The 27,390-nt window shown below is 43.8% G+C and overlaps 1 protein-coding gene across 2 annotated transcripts in view; it reads left to right on the top strand.

Moving 5' to 3' along the window:
- Positions 1-1,801: 1,801 nt before the first annotated feature.
- The window catches only part of PID1 (phosphotyrosine interaction domain containing 1), an 88,242-nt gene continuing 62,653 nt past the window's right edge, over positions 1,802-27,390 (top strand). The window contains exons 1-2 of one of the 2 annotated variants that reach the window (XM_033069138.2): positions 1,856-1,870; positions 2,456-2,535. Coding sequence is in view for 1 of the 2 variants with exons in the window: in XM_033069137.2 (XP_032925028.1) it covers positions 1,841-1,870 (30 nt within the window). In the remaining variant the exon portion in view is untranslated. Of the gene's footprint in view, positions 1,871-2,455; positions 2,536-27,390 lie in introns of both variants that reach the window. The other variant, XM_033069137.2, reaches the window with a different exon arrangement.

Below are 27,390 nucleotides of genomic sequence, written 5' to 3'. Positions count from 1 at the left end.
GCTTACAGCATTCATTTTCTCTTGTTTTCATATCCTTTTTTGAAATTAAGTGATTCATTTGTCCTCATAACTTGCCACCCATTTCATAGCAAATGCGGATTTCCCTCCCCAATTGTTTTAGTTTGTATAAAAGTCATGTAAACTAAGAGAGAAGCAGCCTCCAGCCCCAGGGTTGGTCTCCTCCTGCTAATTGCAGATCCTAACTTCCTTTGTGTCTTTGTGTGCCCTGCTGCTGACGGGCTGGGTTGTGCCACCTCCTAACTGATTCAGGAAATAGTGGTGGGTGGATTTACCCATGCGGGAAGGATCAATGAAACTGCTCCAGAGTTTGCTTGAGGAAAAAGGAGGCTTTTAGAAAAGGCCTTCATGCAGGAGTGTAGGCACTTTTTGGAAGAAACAATGGGACATGGTGTTTGGAAAGAGCTCTAGTGGGCATCTTGGCCAAAAGCTGGTGCAGAATGAGTGCTTCCGTTCCTGGAGGGAGGTGGGTGATGCATCAGTAAATGGAACTTCAACAATTGAATTGCTTTAATTAGGCCATCACTGCCCAGGGACATACTGGTGGAGTCTTTCCAGAAGCAATCTAAAAGTTCATGTTGATTGAGTCTTGCTCTGATCACATCCAGCTTTGCTCAGACCCTGCAGTGTGTCTCAAGGTGTTGGTCCTCGAGACGGATCCTGTGGCAGGGCTGCCCTGCTAAAGGATGTGTTTTATCCTCAGGGAAGCCTGATGCCTGTTTTTTAAAGAACATTCCCTTCATCATTGCTTTTCCTTGCTACTTAAAATACTGACACTGAAAGGATGCCCTGTGTCCCCGGGGTCACACACCCACGATACGTTGGAGCCTGGCTTGCAGCCTGTGGGATCTGGTGGGCAATGCTTGGGACAAGTATGACACGGGCTCCTCTGGGTTTTTAACAAATCCTCCTGCATCCAAGCATGGGGCATTACCCGGGCAGCCTCAGGTGAGCAGGGAGGGACAGAGGCAGCTTTTGTGTCTGGAAAAAATGTTCCTTGGTGCAGCTTTGGAACCTGCACAGACTTTGCTTTTCTGTTGCATCTCTGGCCTCCACAGGGAAGAGCAGTGCTTGCAGACCTCTACAGTGTTTGTGTCTGTGCTTGCGGGTGCCGGGGGACTGCTGGGATGCTGGGCACAGCTGGGATGCCCGACGCTGTGAAACAGCTGAATGTGGCATGGATGCTGTTTGGTGCCGGCCCCTCGGGGGACCCTCCCGCTACTGACTGGGCCGGGGGGATCCTGCCCCGGGTTGGGGCTCCCAGTGCTCCGTGACCCCGCGCTGCCAGCAGCAGCGGCCTTACAGAGCCGTGACACGTCCTACGCGCTTGGCAGCGGCTTGTACCGCCTGCAGAACCGGAGGAAAAAGTTTCAGCTGCGGTGAGGCAAACGTCCCTTAGGGAGGGCTGCCCTGGGGGGGCCCACACCCTCCCAGGCAGTGAACGCCACTGGGGAGGGAGACCGGCACCGCTGCCCGAGAGCGCCATGCGGGGCCGGGGCACGCCGGGCTGGGGAGAGCGCTGTCCCTGTCACCGCAGGTGCCCAGGTGGGATGTTTGCCGTGCCTGGGGGAGATGGATGGCGTGCCCAGGTGGGATCGATGCCGTGCCCAGGTGGGATGGCTGCCGTGCCCAGGTGGGATGGCTGCCGTGCCCGGGGGATGGATGCCGTGCCCGGGGATGCCGTGCCCAGGACCGGCGCTGCCGGGCGGGTCCGCGCGTGGCCCCCACGCGTGGGCGGGACGGGGCGGGGCGGGGCGGGGCGCGCGCCCGCAGAGAGCCGCGCGCGGCCCCGCTCGGCAGCGCCTCCCGCCGCCGCGGCACCATGTGGCAGCCGGCCACGGAGCGGCTGCAGGTAGGGGGGCGGCCGGGGTCCGAGCCGGGGGGGCGGCGGGGCCGCGCGGCTCTGGGGTGGCAGCGGGACCGGCGGAGCATCACCCCCGTACCGGGAGTTTGTGGCAACTTCTCCCTCCGGCGGCGCGGAGGGTGGGTGTGCGGGGACACGGGACACGCACACGCACACACGGTGCGGGGGCCGCTGTCCCGGCCGCATCCCGGGTGTTGCTGCCCGGCGCTCCCGGCGGCGCTGGGTGCTGGCCGCGGGCGGCTCGGGGGGAACGCGCCGCTCGGGGGCTTCTTCACCGCTGCCTCGGGTGAGGAGCACCCCCGGCCCGCCCTGCCTGACCCGCGGCAGCGGGAGGGTCCCTCGGGGGATGCGGGATCCCCTTTGCCACCCCCACGGCCGGAGGTCGGGATGTGTCAGGGTCACCGGGATACCCCCTTGCCGCACCCTCCGGCGGCGCTCGGCTGCGCGGTGCCGGCTCTGCCCTTGTTCGTGTGGCTTGTGTGCGTGTTGTATAGTCCGGGGAAATCCGAGACAGACAGACAGCGAGATGAAATAAAACTCACTTTGTAGTTCCACTGCGTCGGTTTCTTGTAGTTTTCCAGAGCAAGTGTCGGCTGAGAGAGAATTGGACATCTCAGATAAGAATCAACGGGCACAGCAGATGACAAGAACAGGTTATTACTACTTTTGCAATTCAAATTGAGAATTTGCTCTGATATCATCAAGCAGAAAATTCAGCAGTTTGATTGGAGTTGATACTTGAGCCAAGCTGAGACATCCATGAGCTTTAATCTTTGCCAGTCAGTAATGGGAATAATTCCTGTTCTGAAAAAGCTGTACTTTTCCCTACAATAAAAGGCTTGATTTTTAGTGGATAGGAATGAGGTACCACATACAAAGTTGATGGATTCCGGGGTAAAACTATGTAAGAGTATTATTAGTTATTTTTTTCCCTGTGTTAATCAGAAACCTCTCTGCTAAACACAAATGGCTGGATGCCCTGAGTGAAGGAGTCAATGGTCTTGGGTGCTGTGGAGGCAGGGGTGCTCCCTGGGGAGATGCTGATGCAGGGGACAGATCTCAGGCGAGCAGCACCCATCGGCTGCTGCCAAAGGAGAAGGGGAGAAGGTCTGGAAAGGGAAGGAGAAAGGGAAAGCTGAGGATAGTGCTGTTGTGCTGATCTGGATTGTGCAGAATGGCTTTGTGTCTCCTTTGTGGAATTAGGGAGGTGTAAAAATAACAATATACTATTGTGACAAATACCTGATATTGCCTACAAGAGCATGCAAAGCTAAAAAGAACCAAATGCTTGTGTTTTGCAGAGTAAGCTTGTGAGTGTAACCTTTTTAGCCTTGTTTAGCTGTATCGTGGGCACTGTTAGGGGTCTGGCCTTAGGGAGTGGGTGGGAATGGCTGTGTGCTTGGAGAACCAGGGCTGTCTAGAGGGGGGATATTGATCACTGGGCCTCTCCCTTACCTGTTGCAGCAGAACCCAAGCTTGGAGCAAGGGCAGCCTGTGCTCCTCCCTGTTCCTGAAAGGGAACCACAAGCACCAAAGTTCTTAGCAGTGGCCACTTTGTGCAAATCTACTTTGGTTGCCTTTGGCTGGAGTCTCCAGACATCCTGAGCTGATCAAAATGCTGAGTGCTTGTAAATGCACTTTTTGCCAACAGAAGTTTCTGAGGAAGTACATGAACAACTGTAGGTGCTCTAAAAAATAAGGAAATCGAGGGGTCAAAATTGCAGAATTAAAGGATGCTTTGGACTTTTGCCAGCTCCTGAAATGGGGAGAAAGCCTTGGAAAAGTCATAGGAAACCCATAATAATTCTGTGTTCACACAAGGGGCTAAATAATGCTGTAGTGAATTGTGGACAGAATGAATGCAGCGAGGGGAAGGATGCTGGGGTAACTAGGATGAGATCCTGTAACTGAAAGATTAATCCTAATCCATATACATATGAGCTAGAGTTACATGGACAATAAACTGTCTCATAAGCCCAACCCCTCTGAAATTTTTTTTCTCCCAAAACCTCTGGAAGCCTGGTTCTTTCAAGTAGTCTGATCTCCCCTTGACATGTTGTGAATCATCAGCCTGTCTAGAACTCTGGCAGTGCTGCCTGGCCTCCCAAGGAGTGCTTGTGCAAGGTATAAATGCGTATTTTTTCCCTTCTTCCTCCCCCTCAACATCTTCATTTAGTTTCAGGTGTCCCATGTTGCCCTTTTTGTCCCTGGCTCCCTCCCTTCTGGCACATAACTGCTGTGAAGCAAATGTTGGTGCAATGGGGGTATTGAAGGGGGGCCTTCTGCTTCTCCCTGGCATCACAAGCTCTCTGCCTGGCTGACAAGCAAGTGTTGGGATGCTCTGGGTGTGGGATTTTGGTTGCAGCAAGGTAGTATGTGGTCACTGGGTAGAGTAGATGATGTCTTATGGTCTCTATTAATGTATCCTGGGATTGCAGTTATGCCAAGCCACTACTGTAGGGTATTTAGGGGTTGTATAATGGCAGATATAGTCCTGTCTTTTACATCAGGCTGATGTTTGGGTGCAAGAAGTGTGGAGCTGGCCCAGCTTTATTGATGTTCTGATGTTGCATGGTATGTAGCTTAGTTTTGACCCAGATGTATCTTGTGTCGATACCCAGCTGTGGGGAAGTGCAGATCTGTTGTTAGTCTGTGGTGTAGCTCTGTACTAAGTAAAATGGCAAAGAAAATATTTTCATCTCTCAGAATATTTCTTTTGGCCTGGTTTAACAAGGGAAAGTATGAACTGCCTTTGGAAGCAGATGCCTGTTGGTATGGGTCAGTCCTGCCCTCAGTGCTAAGGCAAGCTGTGGATGTTGAACTTAAATGGCAGTGACTGTAGAGTGCGAAGGCTCCAGCCATGTTCTGACAAACTGTGCCATGGCCTCTATTGCTCATGGGCCTCCTTTCCCAGTCCCTCACAATGGATAACAAGACTGCACATTCCTGCTCTGTTGCTGTTCACACAAAATCTACTTCTGTTCCAAATGTGCTCGGTCCTGTCAAGTTTCATAGTTTGTGCTGAAGTTTTTGGCATTGACTGGATGGGTACAATTCCAGTAGTGAGGTCATCAGCAAAGCTCATGCATACGCAATAGGAATGAAGCGTCATCAGCAGCTGGGTTACAGAGCACAGGGAGCTGGGGCATGAATTGGACTCGTCCCCACTGCTGTTGTGGCCATTTGCTGCTTATAACTTCATCTGCTGCTAAAATGTGCTCCCCTTCCCACAGCCTTGGTTTCTGGCTTTGCTGGAATAAGCTACGGTTGCTTGTTTTTTGATTTGGGTTTGTTTTTGTTTTGTTTTTGTCAACCTGTTCTCTACTTCCCTCTGATGGAAGCTTTTCCTATTATATTGCTGTTTAATGAAGAAGCCTCTCTGTTTCTGGAAGATATGTAGAATTGAATTAAACAGATTAGAAGAATAAGCTAGAAAAATGTAGATATTCAGAGTTTCTTGAAAATATAATACAGCGAAGCCTGCTTTTTCTGTTGCTGTTCCTTCCCTTTCACTTTTTATGATTCTTTCACCTATAGCAACATTGAAGTTTCTTCTGTTTTCTCCAAAGTTAGTGGTATGGGCAGTTAAATGTGAAATTATGCATCTGGGATGTTGCAGGAATATACCACAAGGGATCAGCAAGTCTTTGATGTGGTAAGAAGATCATGATTTTGCAGGTAATACAGGATTATCATTCACGCTTACTGTAAGAGAGATGATCTGGGACTGTGTCTGCTTGGGAGACTTTTTTGCTTCTAATTTCTGTGGTGGCGTTCCTGGCTTGTGTTCAGTAAAGTGCAGGTGAGCATATGGAACATGTGTGTACCTGCCAGTCATCTCTGGAGCAGCAGCCAAGGTTGCTTCAGGTATTTAAAGGTTGTTCTCTCTGTTGGGAATGTGGAGACTCCAGTCTGGAGCTCACTGTACCTGCCTGATCTGATTTGCATTGCTGTGTTTCCAACAGACATTATCAATGATTATAAGCAGCGGGCACTGATTTGTGGCTTGACGTTTGTGGCAGCGGCACTTGTTGAAATGATGCCAAAAATATTGTGAAATCTTTCTTCAAAACTATTTCCAAATGTACCCTCTGTGGCTGGCTCAGCAGCCCTTGGCAGCACAGCCGGGATTTTGGAGCTGATGGTCTCAGTGATGCTCCCGTGAGGACTCTGAAGTGGTGTTTGAAAACAGGCAAGGTGCTCTCACAGCCTGAGAGGTGGCTGCTATTTGCTTTGTAACCTAAATTTTCCTGGAAGCTTGATTCCAGACATTGTTTCTAGATAATAAATCCCAGTGTGTGCATAGTTTCTGAGGTTGTGCTATTCGTAAGCCCTGTTTATAAGTTTCCCTGCTTCCCTTGACACATGTTAATAGGGATCACCATGTCCAAAGGGCTTTTCCCCTGGAGCAGCTGGGCAGCAGTGCTGGTGCTGCCCAGCCTCATGCTGTGTTGCCAGGCATCCCTGAGCTGAGCCATGCTCCTGAGCCCTCTTTCTGGAGGAGGTCTCACTCTGTGGATGGTACAGGGGCTCACATGAGTGAGGGGAACAGAGGGGGTGCCATGTCATGGAGCTTTGGGCTGGACACTGCTTGGCTTCATACGGGCATGCAGATAGCCAAGCGTTCACAGCAGGACTTCATTGTTCTGTCTGCTCGTCTGGAAGTTCTGTATTCTTATTGAAACCTACAGTTTGGGGCCATTTTGGGGCAAGGATTTAATAATGGATGGCTGTAGTGCATTCTCATATTGTTAGAATTTATTTCTTTCATAAAGTCTCCTAATGTGCTGTGAAATACTGTGCAGGAGAGCTGCGGGTAGGCAAGATGAGATGAAGTGAAGTGGGTGATGAAGGGCAGGAAGCTTCAAGTTCTTTACTAGGGCAAGTTTGATTTCCTGAACCCCAGGGCTTAATTCTGCCATCATGTAACTTGTGCAGCTCCTCTGACGTCCATGAGAAATAAGATTGTGTAAGGTTGCTTTACCAGTCTTTGAGTTGCTGGTGTAATGTACTTCCACATCATTACCATACAGCAGCAAAACAGCAGTGTAGCTATTAATGGAAGTGAATGAAGTGAAAGCAGCAGTATTGAGGTGTGGCTGCTCACCTTTGGGCTGGGCTGTGAGCAGTTTTCCGAGACTTCATAAACATATTGCTTGTTTTACAAGAATTTGTTAATGTACCTAGAGCCTTGCATCTTCAACCTACTTTTATACTTTTAAATTTTGTGATTGTAGACTCCTGTTGAATTCATGTATATTACATGCAGCCACTACCACTAGTATACACATCAAATGCCTTTCCCATATCAGGAGCACTGAAAAGTTCTTTCATTAAAGAAGTCAGCTCTGGGTAGATTTACACGTGTGATGGCTCTGAGGTGATCACAGCCACTGTGGTTTGGTGGCAAACGTTTGCATGTGTTCAGATGTAATGTGGTTTTAGGTGCTATTGGTGCTTTCAAAATGAGCTTCTAATCCTTTTCAGTGTTCACACATATATGTGTGTTAAAAATACAGCATACAACATGCATTTCAAGTCAGTTGAAACAACAGCTTTCCAATTTTTTAAGCATATGGAAAACCTTTCTAAACCAAATACAAGCAAGTTGTAAGCACACAAACAGCTGTCTAGGTAGAAAATGCTGCAAGACATGTATAGCAGGAATGATACTACTACTGAACTCTGGTTTCATTAAATATTATGTCAGAAGGAAGAAATGAAAAGTATTTGAAATTTAAGCCTGAGTCATGTGGCTGCAGACGTCTGAAGTCTTACAGCCCGGTGTTTTGGCACTAAATAGATTTGGGATATCTTTCAAGGCATCAGAGTTTTTGCACTCACTTGCTGCTATGACTTTACAGCAGTCAGGAATCTTTAAAACAAAGGCCTGTGATTCCAGGAGGCTCATCTGGCACCACTTAGCTCTGGCAGTTCCTTTTTTTCTATGTTATTTATTCTTTGTAGAAAATGAATGGCTCTGGAACAATGTTAATTTTGGGAAGCATTCTATGACCAAAAGAAAATCAAAATCAGTGAGCCTGTTGTGGAAAGCCCCCTGGGATATGATCTTCAGGGTTCATTTATAGTGTACTACTAGTTTCTGTTTATGAAACTGTCAGCCTGTTTGATGACCAAGAAAAAAAATTAAGCAGTAATTTCATTGAAGAAGGGTAAACTAAAGCATTCAGTCTAAGTAGTTGAGAATTTTAAGTGGCTGTTTCAGATTTTGTGTGTCCCTGGTGTCATCCAGCAGGACAGGACAGTCAGCAGTGGTGTGCCCAGGCATGGCTGTGTTCTCAGCAGACTCCTTGGGTTGATGCTGAGATGTTGGGCTAAGTGTCCTCACCCCTTATTGCACTACTGTGTTTATGATGTGGCTCTGTGCAGGCAAGAGGAGAAGCTGGGACCTTTAAGTGATGTTTAGTCCTTACAATAATTCCCACCCCCCACGTATAGTAATTGAACTTATTTGCCCTATAATAGCTGGAAAAGTTACAGGTGACAGTGTTAAGTCTTCTGAGCTGTTTTTGTTTTCTTTGACCACAGATGTTAAATATGGACGATTGTACAAGTGTCCTGAGAAGACCTATTGTAACATTTCATGATTTGTTTTTCCCACTGAAATACTGACAATCTTTGCATAGAATCTGAAGGAGAAATATAAAGTTGTACATTACCAGTATTTAATGTTCTTTTAATGGTGTTGCTTGAACAAAATTACACATAGCCTCAGAATGACTAAGGTGGTCTTGTTGTGCTGACACCTTGGCAGTTTGGTGATGACTTCTGGAGTGTTGGTCTTTGAAAAACCTCTGTAAGTATTTTCATTGGGACCATTTAAATAAGCGTCCCTTTCACAGATTAATGGTTGATTTTCCTTCCAGGGAATGTGAGCAGGGACATTTCTAACCTGAGTTGCCGCTGGTGAGTTTTACTGATGGAGCTATGCTGTGAGTACAGCGCTGCTGGGTTTGTTATAGCACTGGGGCAGTCAGAGTCCTTGCACCATCACCCTTTGTGGCCTTGGGTCTGTGTTATGCCAGACAATTTTCAAATGTCTCTTCACATGAAAGCATTTTCTCCAGATATATTTGATGGGAGCTGCCAAGAACATTGAGAGCAGATAGAAATGTAATTAAGTGTCCTGAAGCTCAGATTTGTGGCCCTCTCTTTCTTCCCATGCCAAGTTCCCTCTGGGTTTGAGAGATGGTTGTTCCATACATCTCATGTGAAGCTTGCAGAATGACTGTGGAGTAAATTTACAAGTCTTTGGCTGGCTGTATTCAGCTTTGCTCAGGGCCAGTCTTTTCCAGAGAGTGTTTTACCTGGTGGACTGAGCTCTTGTGAAAACTCATCCACTAACTGAGTGTCTGGAGAGGAGAACTGATGTTCAGTCCGGTCCCACTGGTGAAGTTACTGCTCTGAAGATCTTGCATAGGATCTGATCCAAACTTCACTGGAGTCAGTACCAACTTGAGTCTGGTGACTCAAGAGCAGAGCAGGAAACCCATCCATTGGACTGTTACAGGAGATCCAGAGCATTTGTATACTCTTATCTAAAAAGAACAATTCTCTTTGCTGAGTATTTCTGCTGGCTGGAAGGCAGGATGAGAGGAGTTTGGGGTCTGTGAGGGGCCGAGGCATGTTGATGGTGGCAACATCAAATACATAATCTGAATCTTCAAGTTTCTAGCTCTCCTTTCCCCCCCGCTCCCGAGTCTGGGTGTTGAGCAACAGGAGGGAGGGTTGGATGCAACATTCCTTCTCTGAATGGCTACAGGGAGAGGCTCTCCAGAGCGAGTCTCAGCTGCTGTGCAGCTTTCCTGTAGCTGGGGACCAGGTTTTGTGCTGTCAGGATTAATCTGTTCTTTCTGAACTAACTGATCATGGTGACACTGACCTGAAAATGGTAGTTCCTTGGAGAGAAGAATTACCCTTCCCTCCTGCCTTGTCATTCTGCTTAAGAAGAAAAGGCAAACCAAATTTGTTATTATTCATCAAAACTGTCCCATCCAAATTAGTATGCTGAACTTGTTTTCTAGTGTTGTGTTAAGGAATTTTGTCCTTGGCTTTCTAGTATTCCCTTCTGCTGGGGAGAGGAGCACTGGGAGTTGTGCTGTGGTGTGCTGGTTGTTCTGGCTTTGGCTCTGAGCTGGAGAGAGAAAAGACAAGCAGCAAAATTGTTAGAAAGAAAATACATCAGACTTCAAAAACAGGGTTTTAATCCTTTTTCCCCTCATTTGAGGCTATTTATTTAACCGAACCTTTTGTCCAATTTTAGCTTTTCCATATGGCATTTATTATATTTTTTCTGGTTTTTGACCAGAAAAGTGCCTTTTGGAACTTAAGCAAACACCAGTTGGCAGCTCCCTGAGCTGCCTGGTTGTCAGGGCATAGTGTGGACCTCTGCCCCAGCTCGCTGCACAGTGTGTCAGCAGAAGACAGCAGTGAGTTTTTTTCATCTTTCAGAAAATTGTCAGCTTAAGCATTTTTCTTTTTTCCCTGGTCCATGGGAATTTTCTGTGCCTGACTATAAATTTGAATCAGAAAATGTAAGAGCTTGAATCCTGTCCCAGTGCTTTTAAGAAGGAGCCTGTACAGAGCAGATCTGTACAGGCTTCAGTTTTCACAGCTGTGCTCTGTTGTTTGGATTAGAATTAGAAGGAAGGATATTTTGAAAATTTTATGTCTGCCCTCTTGATAGTGTGGCTGAAAGGGACTATTGAGCTTGGTTCTGTGTGTTTCAGAAAATCCTGATAGTAAAGACAGCTTTGGTGCCGCCTGCTAGGGTGAACTGCTGGAGGGATGTGCAGTGGTGCTGAAGGCTGCTGGGTGCTTGCTTTCTCTGGTAGGTAACAAAGGAAGAACCCCGTGATTTCTGAGACACCCAAAGCCCCAAGATCTTCCAGCCAAGGACAAGGCATAGGGACTGAGCTGGGTTCAGGTTCACCCTTTGGGAGCTGTGGATCTGTGGCCCTGGCTCCCCTCAGGCTGTGCTGTGCTGCCATGGGCAGTGCTGCTGTTGGGATGATGGGGGAGGTGGAGCCCTCTGTCACATTCTTGTTGATGGAGCATCAGTGCTGAAGGCTGCAGAAGAGATGTTAGTTTCTATGAGATTGCACAGTTCACTTTGATAAACGAGTGTTAAATCACTCCGATTTATGCATGCAGCCTTATCTTGGTGTGTACGGACAGGCCTTTGAATCTGTTAACTTTTATCTTGCCATTTGAGATGCCAATGTAACTTTTCTGTGGTTTATAAGAAATGTTAGGAAGCGTTTGTTTGTGACTGACTTTTGTTCAGATTTGGTGTTTAGAGGCTCTTTTTTCATTAAAGAGCCTGAAGCTTGATGCTGAGAGATGTAACATTTTCAAAGGGCAATGTTTTAATCTTGTTCCTCTAAAATACAGAGTTGCTATGGAAGGAGGAGTTGAACACTTTGAAAGGTTACAGAAGCACAGGCAGGTGCTGCCTTTTCCCACAGATGGGTGTTGCAACAGTCAGGTTTTTTTCCTGTAGCTTTGAGGGTTTGTGTGATTCCTTGCACCTGCCCTTCACAGTCCTGCAGCTTCTGGCTTGGGAGCAGGGCACAGAGTTCCCAGGACTTAACCCTCTGATTTTTTCCTCAATGGCCATCATGCACAGAGTTCAGATCACTTCCTTAGGGATGTCCAGTGGGAAATGGGGCTGCCAGGTCTGGGAAATAGCCCTGTCAGAAACAGTCCTGCTGCAGGCTCTGCCAAGGCACAGGGCAGCCTGTCCAGGCATTATGGCCAGCCTGAAACCCACCTCTAAATGAATGAGATAACTGCCTTTTATAATCAAGAGTAGTGAAAAACCCTGGGACTTCAAGACAGTGAAAAATATTCACTTATTCTAGTAATAAATTTTAGACAGTGCTTAATAATTCCTTTCCTGAAGCCATTTCCCCCCATCCTGCTCACTTTTAAAATGCTGACAAAGTTTCAGGCTGCAGAAGTGGTGGGGCTCATCTCCCTTAAGGAAAAGTCACATTTGAAGAGATGCTGAGCTGCAAGTGAAATGAGTCATGGACAGATCTTCAGCTGGAAAGAGACATTCAGAGCTGCAGCTTAGGGTTTTCACCCCTGTGTTTGGACAAGCTCAAGAGGTTTTCTGAGCCTGGGGCTGTGCTCCAGCACAGCAGAGCAGGGTCCAGCTGTGTGGGGCACTGAGGTCTGTGTAGATTAAGGTGTCTATATGGGTTTGTCAGAAAGACAGAATCTAAGGGGACTTTGGATGAAGTTGAGTGCTATATAGAGCTGTATATGAAGTGTTGTGGAGCTCCTGAGTGCAGAAGGAGCAGGTCCCCAGCTGGGGACATGAGAGGTCCATGAGCAGCCTGGCACGGCCCAGGAGCCATGTCTGCAGAAACCTTGCACTGAAATGGCTCACTTCTGGTTGGTTTAAATTACTTTCAGAGTGTATTTATATTTTGCTTTTTTCAAGTTGAGTTTTTTATTTCTCTGTATTGGAAGCTGTTCATGCTGTTTTCGTGATATTTGACAAATAGCAAGCTGCAGTGGGTGGCATTGACCAGAGGAATGCCCATACCTTGTTTAAGTTTACTGCACTGCTTCTGAAAGCAGCAGCCTGACCTTTCATTCCTCTGTTATGGTCTGAGGGTGTTCTTACATGGATGCGGAGCTTCCCAAGATAAACAAGCAAATGTGGTTTGGCATTTAAATCACTAATGTCATATCAAACTAGAGAGTTTCAGAAGCCATTAATGTCTACAAGAGATGCTATTTTGTTCACTTGGGGATAAACTTTGCCCTTGTCTATATGTGGGTTTTGCTTTTGGTCCAAATTCAGGTTTTGGGAGTGTTGGTATAAATCGAAGTGCCAATACTAATGCCAGTGGAGTTACCCTATGTTTTTTTATTATGACTGAGAAGAAACTTAATTTGTTTTTTTAAAAGTCCAAATTTTACTTGCTCTTTTTTTTTTTTTTTTTTTTTTTTTTTTTTTTTTTCCCATGAGTAGCTATATGAGACAAGACTTAATGTCTAAGAGAGCTGAATTAAATGTTTCTGTATGTCTCTTTTTGGAAAGTGTTTGCTGTTGAGGTCATCCTGGAGCAGGCCCTGATGCTGTTTGGATAAGGGGCTGCTCTGTGTCTGCCAGAGGAATGTCTGTCACGCAGCGAGCGCACCGCCCACTCGCTTGGGGCTGGGGGAAAACTGCTTTACAGAATACTTATGGAAGTGTTCATAAGCCTCACAGTCACCCAGTTCCTCCCCTCTGTGGGGGAGAAGCGTGTGTAGGTCCCTCTCAGAAGGGTGGGAGCAGAGCACTACCTGGCAGTGGGCTCAGAGCATCACCAGCCCTGGTGCTCCATGGTCAGCCAGGAGCCTGACACACCTCCAGAGCCTCAGGAAATATTTTCTCTTTTCAGCCAAAGCCTGTATTTCTTATTTGTGAATCCAGTCTGTTTCTGAGATCTTTTCTTACTTTCACGTTTTCTTGCAAAAACTTAATGTATTTGTTCCTTCAAAGGGTGAAAAATGCCCGCTTTGCTTTTTATTTTTTTTCAACATTTCTCAGGAACAAGCAAATGTTTCTTATCCAGCAGCCATCAAAATTGAAGTTAAAGAGTAGTTGCCTCATCCTGGGAAAAGAAAACATCATTTCCAACATCTTCTTGCTCTCAAATCCATACATGTGTAGTCATATTCTTCTTCATTTCCCAAAAAACTGTCTGTTTTAATTTTCTTTTTCTTAATTTTTAAACACTTGTCTGGGTGGTTTTAAATCTGGTCTCCACTGAGCTCTGTAAGTTGGTATTTGCTTTAAAATGACCTTACACTGCCATGCCAGTGCCATATGTGACTTCCCATGCTGGTTGTAAAGTAATGTAAGTTTGAGAAGTTCTATATAATAGTGTAAGTCACTGCTGACAATTGCAGCTGTGCCGTAGAGCCCTCAGTGCAGAGTGGTTTTTGGCTGTGCAACACAGTTTCCACAGAAGTTAGTCTTTGTAGTATCCCAGCTAGTAGGTCTCATCAGGCAGTGGTAGTGTTATTTAAGAGAGAGTTTTATTAAAACCCTTGAACTGGAACTCTCTGGTTGAAGAGGCAGGTAAAGGCTCCCTTGGCAATGCCAGTGGGATGGACTGGCTGGAGGGAACAGAGCTCTTGGGAGCTCTCCAGGGGAACTGGGGACTATTTTGTAACAGGAACAGACTGACACAGCACAATTTGTCTGTCTGTTGGAGGTGGGGAGGGATGACTTTCAAGCATATCATCACCTCCTAAATGTAATCTGTTTTTCCACTGGGAAGAAGATAGTTTCAGTGCCAGCAATGCCAAGGTGACTGGATCCTGTGTGCTGTATGGGGACATTCCCCTGGGGAGTAGAGCTGCCAGCACCAGAGTAACCCCTCTTGCTTTGCCTGGGTGATTCACCATACCTGGCATTGTTGTTGCACTCTTTGGCCCTTCTGGGAATAGAGATGGTAAAGTCCAGATCTCCAGTGGGACAGGGAGTTGAGCTGGCAGTGCACACCACTCTACAGAAATATGCTGTGATCTTGTCCTCTCAGTTCCCATGTGTGCAGTGGTTTGTACAGTCTGGAGGCAGGTGCCTGCCTGACACTGCCATGGCTCTCAGAGCCTGCCTTGATGGATCTGACCAGGAGCTAACGGGCTCCATGGTGAGAGTTTGTGCCATAAACACTGCCTGGTGAGTTGCTGCTGCAGCTGCTTGAAGCCTTACTGCACACTGCCTAAAGATCCAGGGTTTGCTTTAGGAAATACTTAATGCAGTTCTGCTTTGTACACCTGGAGGTCAAAAGGGAATGTGTTTTTTCTAGCTAATCATCATCTTCTGCCAGGTAATTGTAAGTAAAATAAAAAGAGAAAGCATGGAGTCTGGCCAGTGCTTAGTAATATCTGAACCAACAAGTCTAAGGTGGTGTTACTTTTCTGACTTGACTTTATTGAACTTCTGTGGGAGTTTGAAGTTTTACTGTAAGTTTTACTGTTATTTTCACTTTCACTGTGTAGTTGTTGTTGTTTATTTTGAATTGTTTTGTTTATTTTTCTTTTTCCAAAAACTAGTGGGTCAATATAAAGAATTACTTTGAGCAGTGAGTGTGAGATGGCTAAAAAGAATAATGATCGTTTCTACCAGCACTTATATTATAGATACTCCATGTAAGTTAACAGTAAAGGGTTTAATGGGTAAGGTGTCCTCATTTGGACCTGACCCAGGACCAGCAGGGCACTTTGGATGTTGGGGAGGCTGCCCACTCCTACTGTGAGAGTGAGCAGTTTCTTGATTTTCTCCCTTGACTGTTTTGCCCTCTTCTCCTAGAGCAGACAGGCCTTGGATGCTGTGTGTCCTTTTGTTGAGATGCTGTATGGACAAAGGCTGGGTCCTTGCCTGAGGAGCTGAAGAGTTACAAGGGGAGATAATTTATTTCAGTTTCCAATGGCCATGATTCCATTAATATCTTCTTATTCCTGTGTTAATGCCTAACAGTGTGTGGTGACTAGTATAAATATTTATTATTGGTATGTAGCTAGCAGATATGTGATAGGATTAATGCTGAATTGTTAGTACCCAGTTTAAATAAAATCAGTTTGTGAGACTGCTTACTTTTGTTTTGTTGTTTTGTTTTTTGCTTTTTTTTTTCTAATTGGCAAGAAAATCCACAAACAGGGTTCAGATGGCCAGAGCCTCTAGAATCTCATTATCTTAATTGAAAACTGTCACTCTTTGACATTCATAAATGATTTAGCTAGTACATGATTTAGTCACTGGGAAGAAATGGAATTGACTGTTATACCCATCCTTCACTTCTAGATGCTAATGATAAACTACAGCCCACAGCTCTGAAGAATTAATAGCTCTTGGTTTAGAACAATACTTTTGTATATTGGAACATCTCAATTCCATTATATTTGGTAACACTTCATTCTGAAATACCTTCACTTAGAAAAAACTGGAAGGTGCTCAAAGGACATCCTTTAATGTTGTTCTTCAGCTTTTTACACCCTGCAGATGTGTTGCCAACGCTCTGCATCTTCTTTAGAAAAACTCAAACTGTTTTGTTTATGTTGACCTTTCCTCACTCACTGGAGGAAATAAGTTGTTTAGACAATGTGTGGGGATTAGTTGTGTAATGAACTACCACAGTAAACAAGTAATTAATTCTCTTTAAAACATATACTGTGCTCTGTGCCTGGGTTTTATGGTGTCTTCTGGAAAAGGAAATATTTTTCTGTCTAAAAAAGCATTTCCTACCCAGTGACTAGCTTAAAAGAAACAAGTTGAAAATGTTTCCTGGCTGGAGAAAAGGATTGGTACATTCAGTTTGCCATAGTGGTTAACATCACTGTGTTTTTCTAGCACTTCTTTTCCTGAGTTTTATGTACCTAGTGTTAATAAATATAGGTACAGAAATTACAGTCTGTCTGAGCCAACTGATTTGACCTTTTCATTTGCTAACGGTGATGCTGGGGTTTTGCAAAGGATAATCTGAGGATCCAGGCTTGGCTTTGCTCCTTTTTGAAATCACTGTTAAAATACCGAAAACTTTGCTGCTGGATCAGGGGCCAGGGGAATCATGCCTTTTTTTTTTTTTTCCTTTTCAAGGAACTAGATCAGTGGGCAAAATTCAGCACTAGTGTATTGAAGGAGACAAATGCTTGGTCAGTGTGCTCACCCTGTGAGTGGGGTGGGGTGTGCTTTGTGCAATTGCAATCTGGGGTTTAGCATGAGATGTGTTTCAGAGCACAGCCTTTGACAGATGGGTTTTGATGACCAGCTTTTGCCTTTAGAAACAAAAGTGTAGTGTTTGTTTCAGCTTCTAAACCAGGTTAGAAAAGCTGTTAGCAGTACCAGGTGCTGTGCAGCTGTTTGTAAAACTTAGTTTTTTATGCTGTTACTGGTCAGCAAAGGAAAGGTGGGATTGGAGCTACTGATATTTCCAGAAAATGGGCTATCAAGGCTGGGAAACGCTTATGTCCTCAGGAATTCTGCTCAGCCTCCCTGTTAATTCAGTTTTTTTTGCTGTTGGCTCCTAGCTTTTCCTGTTGCAGTTCTCCATGGGCCAGCACAGGGACTTTTGACACTGTGGGCGGCATTTCACTGGCATCACTCCCTTTTAGCAAGCTGCCCTGCAAACTCTCTGATCTACCTGTAACTCAGGAGGATGAAATTATTTTAGATCATGAGCATCTTCTGAGTTTTTAATACTACTAAGTTATTTCCAGTCCTGCAGTTTCCCAGCACTGCTCAGCAAGCTTGTGTGGTCTGTGTTTCCTAAGCAGGGGCTTCCCAGGCTGCTCTGCAGCATGGACATTTCCTTGGGTGACTTGACACTGATGTTTCAGTGTCATTTAGCTGTTGTGTCATACTGCAAATGAGTGATTAACTTGTCTGATTTCTTTGCTGATTCCCAGCAGAACTGTTTGCCTTCTTTCAAATAATGTATCACTTTAGTCTGGCCTTTCTGTAGTGCCTTACTTACTATAGAAGTGTGATTACATGTGGTTTTCTGTCTTAGATTTTTGTTTTTTAGAGTTAGGTTTTATTTGTTACTGTTGTGGACAACATCTAGAACTGTGATTGAGGTGTTCAGAAAACTTGGAGGCAAATGAGAATATTCCTAAATTTATTCATCCCTTGAAGTCCTTCAGCTGTAATGGTTTCCATACTAACAGGTTTGTTACAACTTCAGGTGATCAGGGGTGAAAGCAAGAACTTTAGGGATGGTGAGCTATGTGATACCAAAAGCCAGATTAGACAGCCCCAATGTTTTTTTGGTAGCTGTGTTCTCTGGCATAAATAGATCTGAAATGTTTTCAAAGGCTGGGTACAGAGTGAGACCCATAAATAGATCCTGTAAACCTGCTCTCTGAATTGCAGAATCAATCCTCAGTAGTTGCACCTAAAAATGGTGAGTTGTTCATGCTGCGTGTATTCACACGTGACTGTACTGCCATGAAATTATCACAGAACTGGAACTAAAACAAGCTGAAATGGAAAAGCCATGCCAATGGAAATAATAAAAAGAAGAGTCATGTCCCTAAAAATGCTGCAATGTAATTGCTATGAAAATCTGCATGTATTTACAATAACAAAGGTCTAATTTCTGCAAAACTTTGCCATATGCGTATTTTTACGTACTCTGAGCAACCCCTGGCGCCCACAGGCCTGTGCACTGTGAGTAAGGGGCTGAGGCCTTGCTGAGTGTTCAGTGTTTCAATGCACATGGATTTTTCTGGAATTGAAAACATCTTTTATTCCCTGGGCTGAGCTGGCAGCCGGCACAGAAGGCAGTCTGCTTTATGTTTATCAGTGCAGGGAGAAGTCAGCTCTTGTGAGCATATCTCTCATCTGCCAAGAACATCAATAGTAACTTAACTATCTTCCACCCTTTTTTATTTTTTTATTACTATTATTTTTTAATTACTTAAGTATGGCCATTCAGGGAAACATTTAATTCTTTAAATATGGTGAGGAAGGCATCAGTGAATTGAGGGTAGAGGGTTTAACCTTGCGGTATCCAAAGCTTTGCTGATGACTGGCCATTGCCAGTGGCTGAATGCTGTGTGATTTGTCCTGGGAGGTGCTGTGGGAGTGTCCCCCCTTGTGTGGACCAGCTCTGAGCAGGGAATCCCATCTTGCCGTGCCGTCCATGCCCCTTGGCAAAGGACGAGTAGTTTTGGGGTACCTGCAGAGGATTCACCTGTGGACTGTGTTTTTTGGGAAATACTGCCCCGTGCTGTCATCTGTGTGGAATATATTCAGAGAGAACAAGAAGCCTGGTCCTGATGCATTCGTTAAGCTATTCCATTCCTTTTAATTAGTCTAATTTAAGTTGTGCTGTAGGTATGTAAAAATGGCCTTGATCATTTTGGGCTTGACTGAAACCCTCTGATCCAAGGCTGTAAATAAACTCCAGGCAGTGAATGAAAGTTGAAGGGCTTTTGAAGGGTCTTCTCAAATGATTCTTGTGCCCGTGTGTGGAGAAATGAGGATGTATAAAAGGTTTCTTGAGTAGCTGAGGAAAATTTGAAAGCCTGTAATGGTGTGTTTTACCTTCAGAATTTCTTAATTACTAGAGTTCTAGGAAGAAAATTTCTTGCATAAATTTTGGCAGCCCTTTTCACTAACTGAATATCAGGTTTATTACTGTATGAACTTGATTATTAGTTTGTAACCGTGCATAGACATTTCATCCTGGTAGTTTTCTTGCAGAGAATAATTTGCCTTTTATTTGTTGAGAGTGGTTTTTTAGTGAAAACAGAACTCCCATTCATGATGGGCACAGCAAATGTAGTAAAACACTATCATAGCTGGGATTTGTTGTACGCTATGGATTTATGTCAAGAATGTTAATGATTTGTTTATGAATAAGTGAGCCTGTAGTATTGTGAAACAGTATCTGGCAGGGCTGCTGAATGGACATTTTGAGAGCAGAGGAGTCTTCAACTGAATAAGCTGTAGATATTTGTGTCTCAAACTACTCTTAAGTAAACTTATGTATTTTAAGCAGAACTGTTTATTTAATGCATTATCATCAACGGTGCTCATCTGACAGATACGTATGGGCCACTTGATAACAAGCAAAGAGGTAGTTAAGTACTTTTTAAGAGCAGTTCATCTTCTTTTAGTGGGCTTTTGTTTAAAAATAAGGTTTCCTTCCAGAAAGCAACACAAATCCTTAAGCAGAGCAGTGTGATGTTTGCAGAGTCAGAGTGGATCAGGAAGGTACTCTGGTTTTGCACTGTCTCACTTGGGTGTAGCACCCGGTTCAACAGAGCTGCTTGAATTTACCAATGAAGTCACCGCTTGGTTTCCAGTATGTTGTATAGTCCCAAATGCACACCTTACTGACAGGGGCTTGGAATGGGTTTACTGCTTTCTTCTAATGCCCATTTTCTTGGAAGAATACCTTCTCATAGGCAGGGGAGGTGGTTCATTATCATCTTACATGAGTCCAAAGATTGATAATTATGTTCTGTGGGTCAGGAGTACTTGAGAGAATAGAAACACAGTCCCTCAAAAGAATAATTTGGGGGCTAAATTGAACCTCATCCCAGGTAATGATTCCTTGCATTGACAGTTACAATTTGCCAAGTCAAGGTGTTGGATCTAATCACTGATATGACGAATCTACTGACCGACAGCTGATGTCCAACAGGACAAAGTGAGAGCTTGTCACTCTTTTGGACTCCTTAGTCAACCTAATGTGGGACTTTCCATGCTAAAGTTTAAAAAGAAATGATTGCTGTTTATCTTCTCTCCAACCATCCTTCCTGTAATGAGTTTTACATCTGGCTAAATTGGTTGTAACTCAAGTGAGATTCTTGCATTTTTAAATGTTGCTAAGCCTCTTGAAAAAGATGACACTGTAACAGGAAGCTTTGCTGTGTGACTTCATGCAACATGGGCAGCCGAACCCAAAGCAGAGGGACTTCAGACCTGGATTCAGAAAGTGTCAGAGGCAGTTGGTGTTGTGCATCGAGGCTGCCGTGTGCAGCGTGACTTAACTCTGCCTGATAAATTATGACATTTCTTGAAATAGTGCCCTGTACTTTTTAATGAGCTGGGCTATCAGCTCTGCATCAGTGGATGGTTAAAATGGAGCAAGAATTGCTTTAACATTAAAACTGTGCCTGGAGGACTTCTCTGAGAAACTGCTTATGATTATTAAGTGAATATAATACAGTAAGACAACCTTGCTTCTTTGCTGTTCTTTTTTTTCATACCAAGTGCAGTTTTGGAAGTTGAAAAATGTACAGATGTAAAGTAATGTTGAAATGGGAATGGCTTTGAAAGCTGTGCTGTGGTCTCTCCCTTTGAATGGGGATAAGGAAAAGGTAATGAGATGCAACTTTTATAGATGAATTGGATTTCCTCTAAATATGATTTGATCGTGTGCCAAACAGAAAAGAGGCTGAAGGCAGAGCACTTCATGTGCCAAACTGGAGAAGAGTATCTTCTAAACCAAATGGGCTGGGCCAAAATGAGCCTTGCATTGGTTGTTCCTTCTCCTTAGCACTTAGAGTTAAAGAAATGGAAAGGCAGCCATCCTCTGTGAGAACTGATGGGGAAGCAGCTGTGGGGGTTGGTTGGGCTGGCCACAGCCTAAGCTGCTACAGGGCAGCAGCATCCTGCCAGGCAGGTTGGAGGCCTTGCAATAGGTAGCTCTGCCAAGGCATCACTGAGATTTACCCCTGAGTCCAGCCTACGTTATTTCTTCAATGGTGCACGTTGCTGCCTCTGTTTTCAGAATTACGTCCCGTTTCTTCTCTAGAATCATCTCTGAGGTGGTGGTTCTGCAAATAAATAGCCCTCCAGCTCCAACCCAGCAGCACACATTCAGGGATGAAGGCAAAGAGGGAAATTCAGTGGAAACTGATGAACTAATTTGTTCTCTAGATAGACACTTCCACTATTTTTCCACTCAGATACCGCACCATTAAACACTATTAAATATTGGCTGCTTCACAGTAAACTGCATTTGTGATTTCTCTACTGTGTAAGCAGAAAAGGCAATCCCAAATCTTCTTCAGGAATGGCTTTACTCTGCCAGGTTGGGAACATCAGTGATACCCACCAGAGTCTTTTAATTTCTGACTACGATGATGATAAAACATGAAAGTGGAAGTGCTCACGTTGTTGAGCATGAGTTGGAACTAATCAGCTTTTTACAGATGCTACAGGGAGAATAGATCATAACACATAGCCCTGTTTCATGTGCTGGTTGAAGCTGTTCCTCTTTTAATCTTTAAAAAAGCGAAGGTGCACCTTGTGTACTGTCGTGGTTTTCAAATGATTTCTAACCTGTATTTAAGACTATTTTTAAAAAAATCTGTGTTTTAGCAGATGCCCATGTCATACATTTTTTCATTCTCAGGTCACTCTGTGTGGATGACTATGGCATACACTCCCCTGGCTTGAACAACAGACAGTGGAGGTAGTTTGGGTTCCTGTTTCTGCAGGGAGTCGCTGTGACTTCAGCCTCAGATTTTCTCTGTTGTGCTGTGGATGACACTGAGATGCACATGATAGCCAGTGTGTGCTTCAGGACAGGGAAACTGCAAAACTTGGAACCCTTGAATCGTGGTGGTTTCTGGATTGTACCCAGGAGGGAACTGGCTTTGTTGAATGATCAAAGGTCCCCTTTGCTCATCAGCTGCTGGGAGCGGAGCAGCCAGATGTTTATGTAACCAATTGTCTTGTAAAACTGTAGAATTGGCTTGTGCAAATAGCTGTGCATGCAAAACTTGAATGATGTTATTTCAGAGGCTTTTCTATGTCATCTGAAAATCTGTTCCAGTCAGACAACCTGGGATACGAAATTGAAAAAAATCAAACAAAGATACCTTCTGTTCCTCAAGCCATCTCACACTAAAAATAATGTGGTTGGCTAAAAAGTTGGTCTGTAGGAGTGGAACTAGCAGTGATTAATTGATGTGGAGTTAAAGTCCCCTCTGAAAATCTGTGACTTCAGTTAACAACTTGCTGAAGACTTTCCACTTTTGAGGTTATCTGTTTCAAGCTTTGCTTCTGAACTGAAATTACATACTTTCTTTAAAAATGAAAATATTTTACTTGTGGTGGTCTCCCAAGTAACTTGCCAACAGTACAAACATTTTTGCAGACTTTTCTCTAAATAATGGTAATGCTTGGAAAGCAGGAAAACAACCATCTGTCATCGAGCTCTGAATTACCCCTCAGCAAGCGAAATGTTCATTTTGAGTGTTCAGCTCAGCAGTTCAGACTGCCTTTTGACTCCCCAAGTGGAGACCTAGAGGCAAAGCCTTATTTTGTGCCCACGTGGAACGTTTTGTGCTGAGCATTCCTGGTTAGGGTGTAGGCAGAGCAGCTTTGCAGTGGGCAATGTTTGGGATCTCAGCAGCTGCAGTGAAGCTCTGAGGGACGTGTGTGGTGGTGAGGCACAAGTCTTGTGAAGCTGTCACATTGTGCCCTGGCTGGGTAGCTCTGCTCTCCACAGTGGTTCCCTTCTGGGGGTGGTGTTCCATCAGATTGGTTGGTCTTGATCATCCCAGCCGTGGACTGGTATTCACTTTAATTGCTTTCTAAATGGTACTTGCTTTCCAAACCTAAGAAAATGCATTAAACACTTGGAGCTAGACAGTTACTCTTCCTAAAAGTGTTCATGGAAGAAGGAAACTTCAAAGATCCCTTTAAAGTCCTCTGTGAATTTTTTGTTGCAAAATTGGGGCTGACCAATAGAGAAATGTCACTGGAGATTTTTGTTGAATCCCTGTGTACAGTCATCCATCTGCCTCATATTTATAGTTTATTTCTAAATGTTTGGGTTACTATTTTCTTTTCTTTTGGCTAAATTATTGTCCTTGACAACACTGAGTATGGCTTGGAGATCTTTCAAAGAACTGTATGGCCATTCTCTCTGCAAATACCTTAAATAAGCAGAGGTGAGAAGCCATCAGCAGGGCTGCAGCATGAAGTTAATGAAAAAAATGGATAATAAGATTGATGACTCTTGTGCTTAGTGGTCAGAATGCAAGTAACATGAGCTGCAAATCTGGGCAGAAAGACATGCTATAAAAAACATTATCTCAAGATTAAGCTGTAGAGGACACATTTTTGCATGATAATCTACTGAATTTATTTTGACACTTATTTATATGTGGTGGTGGTTATGAAAGTGGAATTTTTAGCAGTCTCAGTGTAATTATAGAGGACTGAATTTGTAAAGCTGCTCAAACATTTTGCATCAGAGTTGAGTATTTTCTTTCAGCCAAATATATGCCTTTTCTTTATTAAAAGAAATATTTGTCTTTATACTTTTTTCCCCAGAGGAGTGACTAATAGGTATTCACAGGATTCAATACTTTAATATTTTATCAGAGACCCTTAAATTCTTTTATTCCCTTCTCTTTCAGGGTAAATAATTTAGATTTCAGCTGGATCAAGTTTGATAAAAGCCACCTTGTTAACATCTCCTGCAGAATTACAGCTCTGTGTGCTTTGAGGGTTGCTGGAATAACTGCATCACTAATGCTACAAAGTTAAATTGAATGGGGCAAAGGAGGAAGACAGTGGGGAAATGCTGGGCAAGCACTTAATTTATTTTAATTTTGTTGGTTCTTTCACATCTGTTTAACTAACTGCCTGACACGGGCAGACAGGGGTCTGTAAGTGTAGTGGATATTCAGAATATTGCCATCTTGTATTATAAGAATATATTTAGATCTGCATCTAGAGAAACTCAGGGCTTTAACATCCCAGTTCCCCTTCCTTGGATCTTGATGTTCTATATTACTTCATAGTAATGCTTAAGACATATTAAAACACTGCTTGCAATAATTGACAGGGTTTGCATGAACAAACAATTATAATAACCCCTCCTCCCCGACTAACAACCCTCTCATCTACATTTCTGTTACTTGTGCAACTTCATATCTCAAAGTTGAGCCCAAACTTGAAAACACAATTGTTTTTTTCAATGCAAAATTATATAATTTGTAAAGTGGATGAGAATGGGTGGTGTTTGAGGTGGTGAGCCATCAATAGAGGGGGGAGCAAAGCTGAGACTACTGAGAATAAGGATGTTCCTCTGTTGCTGAATGGAATTCCTTATTCTGTATGTCTTTTGTGTATAGAAACTTGTAAGTCATTGCTATGTTGAAAAAAGTTTGGAGCAGATTGGACAAAAGTGAGAGTATAATTACTGGAAACAGGGGAAGTAGCTTTCACAATGTAAAGAGGTTGAATGATGATCCTTGTGCATGCCTGAAGTCTTCCAATTCTGCTGGTCTTGCTGGAAGGGAACATTTGGATAGTTTTGAACTTTTCTGTTTCCTTTAGTTAAACAATTATTTCCATCATTCAGTGTACTTAATTTTATTGGCAGTGTTGGAGTGCGAGACCAAGACTTCTCTAAGGAGTGGTAGTAATTCTTCATGTAGGTGCAGGTAGTAGCACATGTAAAGCAGCAGTAAAGATGACAGTAATTGTGTTCCTGTTGAACTTCAGATTGTTTTGCCAGATTTCTGTGGAAGCAGGGTTGTTTTTTTCATGGCATATGAGATTCCTAAAGACTGGGATATGGTTATGAATGAGCACGTGTTTCCAGAATGGAATTACTTGGAATGAGTTTGTCTAATGGATTGTGGTTCCTCCAGAGTGACGCTGCAGCGCCTGTGCGAGGAGTTAGCTCTTTTTAATTGGTCCCATATGTACTGGCAGATAGTACATTAACCATGCCTTGAGGGGATATGGGCATCTGGTTGAATCTCATGGTGCATATTTTATTTCTTTTCTGGAGGGATTTGCTTTTCTTTCCTTGTTTTCACCCCCCCACTCTTTGTTCTTACAACTGTGTGTGTGTATATATATATATACACATATGTATATATATGTATGTATGTATAACCACTAGCATTTTGAAACTTAATACTCAGCTAAGGGGTTAGTTAGACTTCTGCAAAATTATCTGAACTTTGCTGACAAGTAAAGAGGAAGAAACTGAGGTTTCATAGAGAAGCTGGGGTTTCTGAGTATCGCTGAGTTTGAACAATTAAATTGCAAGAAGTCAGAAGCTTAATCTCTGGCTTGTCAAGCACTAAGGAATTGTTCTTTGAAAACCAGAAAAATGGAAGAAAAGATTAATTTCTTTTGGAAAAAATTCCTTGAAAACACTATGCAGATTTAACTTTTGTATCTGGAGGATGTGGATATTGGAGGGCTGTCCTGCCCATGGGCCCTGCTGGCCTTAATGAAGGGGTGCACCATCCTCAGCGGTTTTATTTGACTCATTCTGAAATGGATAAAGCAGAGTAATTTTGCATCTGGCTGTTTTGTCTCAGCTTAACAAGTAAGGTAGTTGCAGAAGAAACAGGAATGTAAATGAGTTGGAGTGTTTTTTCTTTTGTAAGGGTTTCTTGGTGCAAATCCTGTCAATTATCCAACTCTAAAGTTTTGCTGAATTAATGAGACACTTTGTAGAAAGGTGTTTTTGATCACTTTCTGTAGAATCCTTGTTTCTGATGTAGGCTCTCTAATGTACTATTTTTATTCATGGCTTAAAGAAGTGGAAAGACCTGTGTGAAGTTGCCCTGGGGTAGTGGTTATGTATGTGCACTGCAGTGGGACTCAATTTTCATCTATATTCTGCATTGTCTGCTCAAAGGTTTGTAAAGCTATGAATCCTGGCAGAGCTCTCCCATGATGAATAATTTGCTGTTGGAGATGGGAAAGGCGTGGTGTTGCAGGAGGTGAAATGCCTGTGAGTGTAGTCAGGGCTGGGGAAGTTCCTTGTCATGGAACATTAGTGGTGGCCAGACACAGCTCCCTGGGGATGCTCTGGGCAGGTTCTGATGCAGCACATGGTGCTGTGTGGCAGGAGGGAAGGCTAAAACCACCAGGTTGCTGCTTCATCCCTTGCAAGGGCTGAGGGGGTACACCCTGATGATGGCTTCCTAGAAAGGCAGGCTTGCTAAAGATGCAGGTCCATTCCCTTGGCTTGTGTCCATGGGAAATAGGAGGACCCCTTCTCAGAGACCCTCAGCAATGCCAGGTTTAAATCTTAGGGATGGTTCTGACCTGGAAAAGGCAGTGCTGTACATTAGCATCAAAGGACTCAGTGGTTCTCGTTATTTTGCAGCTGTAATTGCAACCATTCATTAGAGCAGAAATCAATTTGATTTATATTTAAGCAGTAGGTAGTGTTTTTGTCAAGAATTTGTACACTTTGTTTCTCCACAGTATTAAACAGTGTTACTTAGCAAATAATCAGGGCAGATTCCTTGTTTGTAGCAGGTGCCTTTGTCACCCAGTCTGTATCCCTGTCTCAGAAAACAAGTCTTTGTAAGGCAGGAGAGGTGCCACTGAACTACATAACTGCTTGCCAAGTTCTTGATTTATTGCAAAAAATGAAGAAGAGCGGCAGAGTGAAACACTGATTCAGAAAGGGCTGCATTGGAGAATACAGTGGTTGTCTGGCAGGTATTGTCTGAGATGGGATTGTTGTGCCAGGCCCAGAGTGAGGAGAAAAAACTTTTTAAAGCATCCTCTGACACAGAAATTATTGGAAAACCTCCAAGGGCAAATTGAAAAAGCAACAGCTGCCTTCATGCTGCAGGATTCCATTGTTTTAATATTGGGCCAACTATACCAAATAATACTTGTACTGGAAACTCATGTTAGGAGAAAAATATGTTGGAAAGCAGCTTAGGGGTCAGCTCAAAATCAAAGTGAATGAACTTGATGTATTTATGCTGCTGCGTGTTCTATTTTGTTCTTTCTTTTCCTGTCAGCTCCTATTTCTTAATTTATTTCTACTTTTTTTTTTTATTTTAAACAATTTGTCTTGTCTTAGACTTGTATTTTGCCATTTGTCCTGGAAAATGCTGGAGCTGATAAATTCTTCTGCTTCCACTGAGAGATTCTGGTATCTTTGAAAGCGTAATCTAGTTTAAAATTTCAGAACTAGTTCAGTTGAGACAAAGTTACTAGAATTTGAGAGGTAACAGTA

This window comes from Catharus ustulatus, chromosome 10 (assembly GCF_009819885.2).
Source record: "Catharus ustulatus isolate bCatUst1 chromosome 10, bCatUst1.pri.v2, whole genome shotgun sequence".
Taxonomy (NCBI): domain Eukaryota; kingdom Metazoa; phylum Chordata; class Aves; order Passeriformes; family Turdidae; genus Catharus; species Catharus ustulatus.
The sequence above is the reverse complement of the archived record's forward strand: the minus strand, read 5'-3'. Positions and strand labels throughout refer to the sequence as shown.